General features: G+C 58.0%; 1 protein-coding gene across 4 annotated transcripts in view; it reads right to left on the reverse strand.

Annotated features, from left to right (window-relative positions):
* Nucleotides 1-3,995: 3,995 nt before the first annotated feature.
* ZFAT (zinc finger and AT-hook domain containing) overlaps nt 3,996-13,984 on the reverse strand; it is a 286,033-nt gene continuing 276,044 nt past the window's right edge. For all 4 annotated transcript variants that reach the window (XM_019459785.2, XM_019459783.2, XM_019459784.2 and 1 more), the window contains one exon: nt 3,996-4,928. In XM_019459785.2, the coding sequence (XP_019315330.1) occupies nt 4,689-4,928 (240 nt within the window). In that variant the 3' untranslated portion in view covers nt 3,996-4,688. The remainder of the gene's footprint in view (nt 4,929-13,984) is intronic.

A 13,984-nucleotide genomic window follows, 5' to 3' on the forward strand; every position in this document is an offset into this window, starting at 1 on the left:
AGGGAGAGCCCGCCCAGATGCCGGCTGGCGTCAGGGCTCCTGGAGGACAAGACCGGCTGAAGGGGCGCCCGGGGGGGGGGGGGGGCACAGAGCCAGGGGTCTTCGAGAGCCAGGCCAGCCAAACATCATAGGCCCCCCTTGGCTGGTCCCCATCGCGACTCTGTGTCTGACCTGGGGGGGCCCTGGGGCTCTTGTCTTCTGCCGGCTCCAGCTCAGACCTGCTGTTGCCTCCTAGCTACCTGGTTCCTGGGCTCCATGGAGGGGCTCTTGCTCTCTTGCCTCTAAGTCTCCTCCCCACTGCTGCCCGAATTTGACCTTGCCCCCCACACCGTGTCCTTGCTCTGCCTGCCTGGTGTCAGGGCTGGAAGGTAACAGGAGAGGCGGCAGACGGCTGAGAGTAGCTGATGGAATGGGATACTCCCGCTGGATTCAAGTCCCACAGCACTTTCTGCCCTCAAATGTCACCCAAGGTGGGTTCCTTACTGAGCCTCTGTTTTCTCAGCTGTAAAAGGGACAGAAGAGTTGGCCGAGGGTACTTTGGTTATCAGCGCGGATCTTGCTGGGGCTCCAATTCTGGCTCTGCTACTTCTGTGTGACCTTCAGCCAGTTTCTTAACCGCTCGGTGCTAATATTCCCCATCAGTAAAACTCTAACGACAGCACCATTCTCGCCTTGCTGTGAGAATTCGTAACATCCACAAGGCTGGCACAGAGCGAGCACTCAAGGGCCGGCAGTTCAATCTTACGAGGACACAGGTGGATGGAGAGACCGAATACAGCGACGGAGGGCAGAGGGCCTAGTGCGGTACCCGGCACGCAGTAGGTCCCTGTCACGCACAGTAAAACAGGAAGGCAGGAGCCCAGTCTCCCAAGCACAAGTCGTCACTTCTCTTGGCCCAAAACACAATGTGGGTCAAGAAGGATCCAAGGAAACAGCCAAGGGGGAATAATCAGAACTAAGGAACCCATCACTTGGGCATACCACTCAGACGCACCCCACGCTCAGCACTAGCTCCCTAGGAAAGGCCTCTAGAGATCCGGCCGCCTGCCCTGCCCCACCAAGCAGCCACAGTGGGGTGTCACCCACTGTCTGCCTTGGCACGATTCGGGGGGGGGTGGGAGGGAAGCAAAAATAAACCGTCCGCTGCCCAACATCTGCAATGAGCAAAGCCTCCCCAGGAACAGCCCTGCAAGGGGAGAGCCAAGGGCTGGACGATTTCAGGACCGCGGCCAAGGGAAACGGTCTGTGGGTACAAAATACGGTGTGGATGCACTAAACAGCAAAACTCTTCCCTTCCTTCTCCCCACCCATCCTTTTCTCTCCCCACCCCCTTCCTTCCAGGCCTAGCAAGGTCCTAACCTCACTCAGGGGTCCCTGCCTCCGTCCTCTGGAGTCATCTCAACCAGCCAGATGCCACAGGCTCCCAAAGTTCCAGCTGCACCACAGCGTGGGACAGGTGGGACACAGAGCAGGGCTCGGCTGGGCCAGTCCACACCGGCTCCGGGTCTCCGTTACTTCCCATCTCCCGGGTGAGCCTCCACCCTGCCTGGCCCCGGGCTCGGTGGAGGTGACAGCCATGTCTTCCACGGCCCCCCTTTGGGCTCTGCTTCTGCAGATGCTTCCGCTTGGGCTTCCTGTCACCTGCTCACTCTTCCACCCTCTGACCCAGGGCTAAGTCCTTGAGGCCTGGGGCGCGTCACTGCTGAGCCGTGTTCCCAGCTCACAGCCCAGTGCCCGGCCACTGGAGGTAGCTGACTGGCCTGGGCGGACTCAGTGCGTGACTGAATGCACGCCAGGCACCGTGACAGGCCCAGGAGAGGGGAGACAGCGGACACCAGGCTTCTGCAACTGGACTACACGTGAACCTCAGCTCCACTCATAGGCGGGGACATGAGGCGACCCTGTCCAGCTGCTATGGGATTCTCCTAGGAACCCACCGTGAACAACGGGAAATAAGTATTTGCCGTGTTCCTACTACGCGCAATTACGGCAACGCGATCATGGTAAATCCCTGAAACAAACCAGGCAAATGGGGCGAATGATTTATCCCGTTTTACGGGTGATGACACAATACTCTTAAAGGTTAGCCAACATCACAACAAATCCTCAGTGTGGAAATCGGACTGAAACCAAAGCCTGTCTCCCTGCCCGGGCACAAGGCCCTCATGACACTAAGCCGTTTGTCTGTCGAATCTGTATTTAGCCCAAGGGTGCTCCAGACGACCCAGCAGGCACCCAGGGCACTCACGCTGAACACCAGCCAGGGCAGGTATCTCTTCATGGGGAGTTTGCAAATTACAACAAGATTTTTTCATGATGATGCAAAGAAGGCCCATGCTGGACGTGCATCTCAGAAAGAGTCAGATCCAACTTTCGAGGGGACCAGCATGCAGGACTGGCCCCGCCCTGAAGTCACCCAGACTCTAGCTCTGTGGACAGCTATGCGGGCGGTTGAGTGCCCCTAAATGGCTGGGCACCTGTTCCTCAGCATCCCATGTCCCTGTCAGTTCTGGTCCAAGCAAGGGCAGGTTCCCCCCTGTGGCCTCACTCGGAGCACTGAGCACACTCAGTGAGTCTTTTCCTGTTGTGTGTTCACGTCCCATCTCTCCCACTAGACAGTACAGTCTGGGGGACGCTGAGGTCTGGTCCCCCGTGCCTAGCGATACAAATCGTAACCGATACGTGCAGAGTATGGGCCAGCTACTCTGTGAGTGTCTCCCAGGGCTCTGCCCACTCAATCCTCTCAGCAATCTTAGCAGTTAGCAATTATCCTGAGACCCATTTCACAGAGGAGTAAACTAAAACTCAGCCAGGCACAGAAACGTGTCAAGGTCACTCAAGTAGGAAGGGATGATGCTGGGCTTGAGCCCGGGAACTCTGCCTCCAATCTGGATGCTCCAGCATCTCAACATAGCCCACCCTGATGTCCGGACATCACCCTTTCTGGAGTACCACTCTGCCCTCCACACCCTGGGGCTACCCACAGCTGCCATGGCCCCGTGGTTCACTGAATAAAATCGATATCCATCCTGTCTCATCATCCCTGGTTCTTCTAGGTTCTGGCTTCTGGTTGATCTTTCTGCTTTTCTCCTTAGAGCCACCCATCAGCCAGATGGACTGCCCAAGGGTCACTGGCCCTCCCCCATGCCGTCCCATCCCGGGCACGACTCAGTGCTACTTTTCTACCGTCATCCATCCCTCTATCTAGCTTGCAAGGCTCTGATCACAGGCCGCCTCCATTGGGAACTTTCCCCAACTCATCCCGACCGGGGAGTGTCCTTCCTTCCCTGAACTCCCTTCCTTGTTTAGGGCAAGAGGCCACCTGCCTCCTGGTCTTCGAGCAGCAGCTTTATACCTCCCTCAAGAGGCGCCTTCGGGCCTTGCCGGGGTGGGATGACCCACAGAGGGCCCAGTGCGCGGGGCGGTGAACTCCGCCGTCTTCAACCAGAACAACTACCACTTTGTGTCGGTGCATCCGTTTATATACGCCGAAGACTTCATTTGAAGGGTTCTCAGAGGAAACACATGCTGACCTCCGTGAACTGGAGGGTGGGTGATGACGTCGAGAGACCCAGGACGGGGCAGGCCGCCGGAGGACTCACCCCGATGCCCCTACCATGCTGTGCACAGGGCAGAGGCTCAAGAAGGGATTTATCACGGCTCCCGGCCTGCACCTCCAAGAGCAGCGTGCCATGACGCCTTCGGTCCGTTGGTCGCCCCTCCCGAACATAAGGTGGAAAGGAGGGGCGGGCAGCGTCTCAGAGGCAGCAAACCAAGGGCCAGGCCCCGGGAAATAAAAGGCAAGACCGTTCACCTCCAGCCGTGGCCCCAAAGCAAATTTAAAAATGTTTTAGAGGGAGGGGGGGCACCCTCATCTATGAGCTGAGGGCTCTGGACCTCGGATGGGGTGGTACCGGGTGGGGCCCAAACCTAAGACTCTGATTCACAAGAGGGGGAGACACAGACCATCCATGCTAATGGAGACACTGGAGTGCTCAGGCCGAGAATGTTTTTATTCTACCCACCACATCTCATAGAACGGGAGGTGAATAGTAAAAAGTGCATTTTTTTTTAAAAAAAAGCAGGATTCTAAGACGTAAGCTAAGACCCCACCTGTCGCGGGAACAAGAGGTCCTCAACCGTGGTTCCCGCAAGTGGTAACAAGTGCCCTCGACACTTGGGGACGTGGGGGAGTAGGACCTTGCGGATAAAGCCAGGATCCCCTCCCCTCTTTTCCCCGGGAGGGGATTCCAAACCAGAAGGTCACTTTCTCCGTGCCGGCTGGCTCCCTCCCATCATTCAGGCCACAGAGCAGTCCCAGAGTAAGGCTGGGCACCTGCACGGGGTCAGGGAGTTGGGGGTGTGATTCGGGGCAGACGCTGACGGGCACCGGGTCCCTGCATGAATCCCGAAGCGAAGGGGCGATGCGGCGTGGGCTGTGTGGAAAGTCGATGCCTAGTCTTTCCGGAAGCAGAGGATGCAGAGGGAGGGGTGTGTGTGTTTGTGCTGGGAACGGGGGGTCCTGTATTGCTGGTGATGCCGGTCGCCTTGCCCCCCCAAAGGGGGACGAGGGGAGCCCCATCTGGCCGCCTGGGTGGGGACCGTGGAGGAGAGAGCCACCAAGGGTGCCGTCCCGCGGAGAGCCTGGCGGGCCCACCCCGTGGCGTCCAGCCGCCGCCGCGTGTCCCCTAGAGCTCCTGGGCCTGCGGCCCCACCGCCTGCTCCTCCACGGGCTGCACGGCCTCCTGCACGTAGACGATGAACTCCGAGGCCTCCCCGCCCTGAGTGTAGACGGTCACCGTCTCGATGCCCTCCACGTCGTCAGAGGACACCACGAGGTGGTGCTCCTCAGCCAGCTCCACGGAGGCCTGCTGGAGGGTCTCCTGGATCATGACCGTGTGGTTGGAGCTGGGCTCCTCGTCCGTGACCTGTGTGAGGGCAAGAGAAAGGTCACACGGGTCCTGCTTCTGGGTCGAGCCACGACAACAGAATCACAACTACTGCTGACGGAGCGTCTGGTAGGTTCCGGGAGCTCGACCCACCGCACACGGGGCCCTGCGCTTGCTCCCGTCCCTGCTTTATGGACGAAGAGAGGGAGGCTCCACGCCGCAGAGCGACACGGCCAGAGGCCCCAGCAGCGGCAGGTGGCGGAGCCCGAGCTGACACCCAAAGTCCAGGCTCTTCTCTTGACGCCAAGCTGCCTCCCAGGGGCGCGGGGGTGGCCAAGGGTGTGCGGGTTGGAGGGCAGCGCACAGATTATGTACTGCAACCGTGTCGAGGGTTGGGTGGGCGGCTCCTGGAAATTCAAAGCTGGGCCATTTGGAGCTGAGAAAGGGGCCTAGGTTTATCCCGGGTTTTCTGGCTTTCCACACACTGTGGGAGCCCAGCCCCTGTACTGCAGATCAGTCTCGCACTGGGAAAAAGGAGATGTTCCTGCAAGACTGATTCCCCCCAGATGCAGCCCACCAACACCAATGCCTTAGCTATCCGCGGGACGTGGCCGGTGGAGGGAGCCCCCGCCCCCCGGGGCTGGGCAGGAGAGTCTGTGGGGACATCTGTCAGTGGAGGGCACCTGAATTGTACAGCCAGGCCACTGTCCAGAGCTCCAAGCAGGCGGGTTCCAGACAGAGCCAATTCCGGTAGTGCTGATGCCCAGTGTCCCTGACCCCGCGGGCTCTGGCCTGCTTTAAATAACAACCGTCTTTGATCTCGGGAAGAAAAGTCATCGAAAGAACACGGGGAAGGTTTAGGAGGAGCTGGGAGCCTGAGGCCGCAAAAATAACGGAAGGGTTGGAAGAGAAGGAGGGTATGGGATTGCTCTCTAAGGGAATCAGAGTCCTCAGATGTGTGCAGGGATGTGAGGCAGGGGCTGGGGTCCGAACGGCAAGGCCAAAGGAGTCCCTTGGTCAACACGGCCCTTGGTCCTGCACAAAGCAGGGCTTGAACGGCTGCTCGCCACGATGAGGCCACACACCTACCCTACAACCCTCAGTTTTCTCATCTGTGAACAGGGGACTAATGTCCACTTCAGGGGGCTGGAGGAAAAATAAAGGACATTCTACACGCGAAGTGGGTGTTTAACCACACCACGGCCCTTCCGGCACCCGCAGTATTCGTCGGACATGACTTTCGTAAACACCGGCTGCCTGAAAGGTACTGCGGCCTGTCCGTCACTTGTGACTTCCTCCCCTCCTCCAAACCTGTCCTCTTCCCACACCCCACCAGACCACGCTGCGCTCCGTGTGGGCAGGGGCTGCGGAGTCCAGGCACAGCTCTCCCCCAGGGCCAAGCTGGATGATTGGCACACACGAGTACGTATTTGCTGAGTGATGCCCCACCAGGTACCAGAGGCCGTGACAGGCGCAGTGGAAAACCACAGTCCAGCGGGGCAGACGCAGGGGCCGAGGGGCCCGGCAGTGCCTGGGGGGTGGGAGGGGCCGGTGGCCAGGGAACATCTCTGGAGGAGAAGCGGGGAGGGATGCCAGGCAGGGCGGGTAGAAGGAGCAGTGACTCCAGGGACTGACGGGAAAGGCGGGTGCGCTCAGGTGGCCTCCGGGAGCTCCCAGTCATGGCACCTGACTCCTCTCCCAGCTGGTGTCTAGAGAAGCCACCTTCTCCCTGCCCGTCCGTCTGCAACAACCACGACTCCATGCTCCCCTGGGACTGACCCAAGTGGCTTCCAGGGGTCCCCTTCCGGCCCTGTGACAGTACTGTACCCTGTGAGCAGGTAGGGCTGTGTCAACAGGGGGATTAGGTTGCACTTAGAGGAACAGGAAGGCCTTTCTGGGGAGGGCACCACACGAAGCTACGATCAGGAGGAGCTGCTAATGTGGACTGGAAGAATTCACCAGAAGCAGAGACCTATCCTGAGTGGAAACTCTTAACACATTTAGCCTGATTTGTTTTTCTACAGTGAATCACGACCTTTTCTTTTTTTTTTTCTTTTATGTTTGCTTCCATTTCATTTAAATGGGAAAATGTACTGTGCACCCAGACTTTAGAAGCAAATATTGATTTATTTCACACTGAAAGAGAGTGCCTGGCAGAAGGCTGGGGAAAGGAGGGGAACAACAAATGCTTTTTTTCCCCTTAACTGTCAGGAAATTCTACACAAAGGAAGAGGTGCAGGGGCGGGGTGATCCGTGCTGAGGGCCTGGGACCTTCCACGTGCCAAGTAAGCCTGCTGCACCTCAGGTAAACGGATGATGCGATAAAAATGTTGAGATCAACCAGCACACGAGCTCTGAGACACACACACTCCTGGGCACGGGAGACGCGAGGCAGTCACAACAGCGAGTTTCCACTGGCTAAAAACGCCTGTCCCTGTGAATGACACGGACACCACGACGGCCCCGTACTGACGAGGGCCGCAACCAGTGCCGTGGACACGGGGAACCCTGCCCCCGCGTAGGCCGCAGCCTCCCGTGTCCATGATAGGGGGGTTCTCTGGAGCCAGCCCAGGAGGAGGGGGAGGTCCCGGGATGACCCAGACATGGCCTCTGCCCACAGACGTGGGGAGGAAGACAGGCAGAGACCAAGTGAGGCCGCCGTGCTTGGAATAACGGTAAACCAAGTGCTTATTACTGTCGCGTGGGGGCCCGGGGGCTGCGTCGTGGAGGGTGGTGCTGTCCGCGGTGGCGGCAAAAGCTTCGCAGACAGAGAGGGGCTAGTGAGCATCTCCCAACCAGCAGACCCACCAGGCAGAGTTCTGTCTTCACCTTTCCAGAAGGCTCTGCGCCATCTCACATTGCTGAGCCGACCTCAGCTTTACTCACTGGGACACCCTCTTTGCTGCTTCCACAGCCTCACCTGGGCTCTGTTCTGAGCCCTCTCGCACACTCCAGGCTCCCCGTCCTCGGCCTCTGCTCTGGACCCCTCTCTGCATCGAGGCTCTGCTCCCGGCTGAGCCAGAGGCGCCGGGCCCCACCCTGAGCTGCAGGCCACGGGGCCATCTGCTCGTGGGAGGCCCTCCGGGGGCATCTGTCCAACGTGCCAAAGTCACAGGACGGAGAGAGCACTGGGAAGGAGCGGCAGCGAGGTTCACAGTCGGGTCCGGAAGGGCTTCCCTCAGCTGAGGGACTAAGACTTCGTTTTACAAAGGAAGACACGAACGGTTTTCCAAGAAGGGCCAGCATCACCCCATCTATGAAACCCCACCAATCAAAACTTGCCTAACGTGAGAGATCAAGACTCCCTGAGTGTTACACTTGTCTCACTGTCCCTTTACATGTATACGTGCATTTGTTTGTATCGCCTTCTCGAAGGATGAAGTCTGTCCAAAGACAACCCTTTTTCCTTTCTGTTTCTGTTTTGTGTCTTCAGTTTTCAGCTCCAGGGTTTTGTGCGACACAATCACCATTCACTCCATCCACTGCTAATGGTGAGAGCACACAGTACACCTTCCCAACACGGGCTTTCGGGCTTAATTCACCAGGGAGAGAGATGGCGACGAAGGTAAATGTGACTTTTGCAGGAGTCCTGCAAAGAGCGTCCTTCTGGGGGGGGGGGGGGCGGGCACAGGCATAAGAGGGTCCGCGTGCCGCTGCTCCATCACCTTACCGAGTCCCCAAACCTAACTCACGACGGCCACGGTTCCCGAAGCCTGCCTGGGCCTGCTGCAGGACAGTGTTAATGTTTTCAGGAGCCTTTGTGAGCCAGGGGCCCTGCCAGGCCAGCTGTCGTTGACCTACAGCTGATCCGGGAACGGAACACAGCGGAGGGAGCCCCTCTCCGCCCTCCACGCCCCACGTTTCATGTTCGTGCAAACCGTGGACCTTCTGCGTCCCATGGGGCCCGGCGTCCAGCTGGCCGGCCCTGGACGCACAGTGCCTCGTGCTGGGGCCTTTCTGAATGAAATCTTCAGTAGCCCAGTGACTCACCAGGGGTCAAACAGCTGGAAGGCAGCAAGAGCTGGACCTCGGTCTGGGTGACCCCCCCCCCCCCGGCCAGAGACCCTCCTCGGCTGGTGTGGTGGGACAGCGACTAATGGGATTCCGTGTCACCGATCAATCGGGTTACATGATTACCTTCCACAACCCAAAGGCTTTACAGCTGCCCGTAGAGCCCTCAACCATTTCCTCCATTCAGAATCATCTTTCGAAGCTTCAACTATTAGCGCAGGCTTAAAATTGTTCCCCACGGTAGACATAATATGGCTTCACAATGTCATTATCCCCTGAGATGGGTTTCCCCAATTCCGTATCTAACGTATCTTCCAGCTAAATTATTAGCAGCAGAGATAGCTTAATAGAAAACCTTAACCCACGGGACTGTACAAATTACTCACTAAGTCAGGCTCCGAGTTCTGCAGCTCTAGGATCTACACCAGCTGGCTGTCTGCTGGGTTCTACTTCTGCCAAGGACGGTCTTCCCGCCAAGGCCCAGCGCTCCTGTGGCCGCCAGCCCCCCTCGTCCGCTCGAGGGCAAGCGCTGATGGGGATGGGGCGGGCCAGCAGCCCAGCTGCCCCACTGTCTCGCTTTCTCCCTACCCCCCTGCCTGCCCTAGTGCTCCCCTTGCTCCTGGTCCCCCGTCTGCTTTTCTCTGTAAAAACCTTTCTGGGCAGGTTGTCCGTTCTCATTCCCAGCGTTCGAGAAGCGGCCCCCGCTGGGGGAGCCCTCAAGGAAGAGGGGTTCCCTGCGCTCACACGCGCCATACGGAGCCTGTGCCGAGCCCTCACCCGGCTCTGTATCACAGCCCATCCTGCACAGATCTCCCCGATGTGCCTGCAGCTTCTGGAGAGCAGGGACGGGCTCCTGCGTCCCAGCCCGGCGCCACGGTCTGAGCGGACACACGGGGGGCGCCGGTGCCACCTACAGAACTATCCGGGGGTAGAACCTGGAAGCCATCACAGAGGGAACAGCTTGGAGCTGCCACCACCCCCCAGGCCAGGCCACTGCTGGCCCTGGGGTCTGTCTGACGGGAGCCCTCCCAGACCACAGGGAGGCTCAGAGGCAAACTGTCCACACAGGGATCCCCTTTGGCTCTGAAAGTCCTGAATGTCCACCCCTTATTTTACGGGAGAGGGGCAGGCTCAGAGAGGAAGGAAGCTGCCCAGGTCTTCTGACTCTTGGTCTGAAAAATCTCCAGCCTGCACAAGGTGGCCTCACACCGGCCACGACGCAGGGCTGGTTCCTGGGAGAACACGGTCGGCCCGTCTAGCCTGGGGCCCGGGCCACGGGTGAACACAGCAGACACGTAACAGAGTGAGGACACACATGAACACAGCTCTGCGGCTCCTGGATTCGGCTGCCTCTCACCGCCAAGGGCGGTCCCAGCAGTCTGTACTGGTGGGGGGGGGGGGGGCACGTGCGGATGCCACGGGAAGGATTTTGCTTCTGCCGTAGCGGCCGGTCGTCACAACACCCTTCGAGGATTCAGTGCCCAGCTCCAGAGGAGCGTGGGGCTCAAGGGAGGCGGAGAGCTCTCCCTCAGGGCTCTGCCCCCTCCCACACCCACGCGCTTGGACGCCAGGCCAGGAGATACTTCGGTCCGGGCCACACAGCAGCCCCCGGGCTGCCACGCCTTTGACGGGCAGACAGATGATTGGGGCTCCTCACCCACGGCACGGGACCGCCCCTCTTCCTGGTTCTCCCGCTGGCCTCCCACATCCAACCCTGGCATCATCCGTTTTCACAGCTCCATTTCCGCTTTAAAAAGAACATACCGATGGGCTCCTCTGTCAGAGTGTCCCCATGCCTCAGACACAGATGCTCCCAAGAACGCCCCTGGGGGACAGTGACGGCAAGGACACCTTGTCCTCAGGAATCCCTGACACTGGCCAGGAGAAGTACGTGGAGGCGGCTGTCTTGCCAGACGGGAAGGCGTCCGGGAAAGCAGTGTCCCGTGGGGAAGCCTGCCCCGGAACAGCACTTCACCTCTGTGCACAGCCTTCCGTGCCCTGGAACACGTGCCCAGCACACGCCTTCCTGTGCCATGCACCGCACCGACCACAACGCCCCCGGGACACCAGAACAGCCCAGAGACTTTCAAGGACATCATATGACAAACAAAGGCCAGTGAAGGAAAGAAAGAGCTGTGTCTCACGGCTGAATCCCACAGAAGCAGCAGCGAGAAAAAAGGGAAAGCTGTTACTAGCTGGGTATTTAAACACACCATTTCTAAACACGGCTGGCGGATTATAATACACAACACGCGTGCATCACGCCTCCCACCCAGAGCTTTCAGAACAGCATGGATAACTTCCTGGTGCCCGAGTCGGCCATGAGCTCGTGCGGAGGGGCTCCAGTCCACAAAACCCCTCAGAAGCTCAATCAGACCTCTGCAATTTCAGTCCTGGCGGGCACCGGAATTTCCAGGCAACAGTCGAGCTCCGTCAAAACCTAGCGCCTTATTTAAACTTGGCTCCAAGCTCAGAAATAAACGATGAGTAACCAAAGGTAGGTTTAAAACCTCTGTTGGCCCTAGAATGAAAAGAGGCCAGAACCATACCTGTCGGGATGGCATTGCTTTAGTGTCTATTCGCTTCATAACCCTTTGGGATGAAAATCGCACCAAAGCACCTCCATCAGGACGCGGCCCACATGCCATCGTCCCACAAGCCTACTGCCCCCAGCGGGTGTGGGGAAAACACTAAACACCTTCACGTGGGAGATTCTGGTCCGAATGTCTCCATGACAGGGATCTTCCTTCACGTTTTCAGGGGGAAGAAAGCCCTCGGTCACCTCTGCCGCTGCAGGGAGATGGCTTCAGGCCTCCTTCACACCTCCATCCACTTCCCCATATGCTGAACCAAGCTCCTATTTACCACACTGAGTCTCCGGGGGCACAGCCCTTGAAAGGGAGACCCCCAGGGCTGCAGGGCAGGAAATGAACGGGGGAGCCCCACCCACTCTCCTCCTGTTGGTGCCGCGGTCATTCTCAGGACTGGCCGAGAGCCGGCCTCACCACCGGCCCACGGTGGTGCAGGGGAGGCAGACAGGACTCAGACGCCATCGGGAGGGCAGAGCCACCGTCCAGAGCATCGACTCACAGAATGGAATGATCGCCCGTGATGGGCAGGCAGAATGAGGCCAGGCACGGGAGACACGAAGAACCTAGAACAACAGGTGGACTGCCACAAGGAGGCAAAATGGAGGTGTGTCGTAAGTATGTGTGTGCGTGTGTGCGTGTGCGTGTGTGTGTGTACGTGAGCATGTGGGCGTTGGTATGCATACATCTGTGCATGCATGTACAAGCACATGTGTATGTATGAGTGTGAGCAGTGTGTGTGTGTGTGGATGTGTGGGCACATGCACACGAGCATGGGCATGGGTGCAGAAAGGCTGGCCACACAGAGGTGCCTAAACTCACGCTGCACCACATCTCTCTGTCCTTCCTCACCTTCCTTTTCATACCTCCTCAGTCTGCATCTTCCGACACCACCTGCTTCCTTGTACCACCGTCCCTTCGCCCCGTGACCTAGAGGGCAGCCCCTCCACCCCACCCCCCCCGCCAGTTTACAGAGTGTTTCCACACTCCTGACCTCATGCTATTGAGATCCCACAGCCAGTAACAGGGGATTCTGGAAGGCGAAGCCAGGTGAGACCCTCCAAGGCCAACAGTCCCTCCAACTGCCTCCGTCTACTACTGGGTGGCTTGTCGTAGCCTTGCGGATGAAGCCCAACCCCCCAGTGGGAGGGACAAGGATCTTCCCGCCCCGGTCCCTGCCTCCCCCATGCTCGGCTCTGCACCCTGACCGCACACGTGTTCTCTCCTGCCCCTGAACTCCTGTCCTTGCTGCTCTGCTTGCCTGAACACCCACCCCACCTCCTTTCCTTTGAGAATCGGGTCTATGCCCTGTCATCCCGGGAGCCCCCCGCGCCCTGAGCTAGCATTACCAGCACTGACCCCCATCACGCCTGGCAGACAGTAAACAGTGAGTCCCTCCTTCTTGGATGAATCACTGAGAAAAATGAATGCAGAGGAGAACTTTTAAGAAATGTGCTACCCTTGCTCAGAACCCACCAAAGACAGCAGAGCTGAGACCGTGCAGGTGCCACAGTCAGATGGTGCCAGCCATGGGGAGGAGTCACCTGCGACCACGGCAGAGGCCCCTTAGAAGCCTGTGTCTCCAAATGCATGAGGTCACCAACGGCGCTCACCGTAGCCCCTGTGCTTTAGGCCACATTGCGTGGCATTAAAGGAGACCTTTCAGTACAGAGCCAGGGCTGGTACCCGCGGGTTTGCGCTCTGTTTAGGGGAAGGAGGCAGGCGGGGCACTCATCCTGGACCCCTGGGGGCAGGGCAGGAGGTTTCCTGAAGGACAGGGCCCTGGTCCTGAACACTGTGGGATACCCAGACTGCGAACACCCTTCCAGGGTCCCTTCTGCCGCAGGAATTCGCAGATTTCACGGCAGGGAAAGAGAGGGCTGCAGATAGAGATCCAAATACAAGCAAACAACAGGAATGATCCCAATACAACCAAACAACAAGAGTGATAACACCGCAGTCTGTTCTTGTAGGTGAAACAGTCCCCTGTGTATGTTTAAGCTGAGAAAGGAGCCTCATTTTTCCCAGTAATTAGGGTTTCACTCACTGCTGAACGTATAACCGAGCAAGAGCTTACAGGTGGGGCTGGCAGACCCATGTCCCAAGGTTAGCAAGCGAGCACGTTTGCCGTCGATTAGGTGTGGTGCTGTAAATGTCAGAAACAAAGGGAGGATGGTAAATACCATACCAAATTTATAGAGGAAAGAAGAGGTATAAATGAATGTGGTTGGTTAAAAAAGCATCGTAAATTTCCAACTCTAGAAATACGTATGTATATGCAGGACCAAAATAAGGATATTATGAGCAAGAAACTTGTAGAAACATCAAAAGATATTCACAGGCAGGGAGAAACCATTCCGTGTATCAATGAAGATTTAAAGCCTTTCAAAAAGGACAAAACGCCCAGCAAGTGAGCAAGGCCGTGACTCATCCTTCCTGGGGAGACTGCATAATGCCTCCCCTCCGCCCTACTTTTCTCTTGGTTGTAAATAGACA

This window comes from Panthera pardus, unplaced genomic scaffold (genome assembly GCF_024362965.1).
Source record: "Panthera pardus isolate Hobbes unplaced genomic scaffold, ASM2436296v1 HiC_scaffold_7, whole genome shotgun sequence".
In the NCBI taxonomy this organism is placed as follows: Eukaryota; Metazoa; Chordata; class Mammalia; order Carnivora; family Felidae; genus Panthera; species Panthera pardus.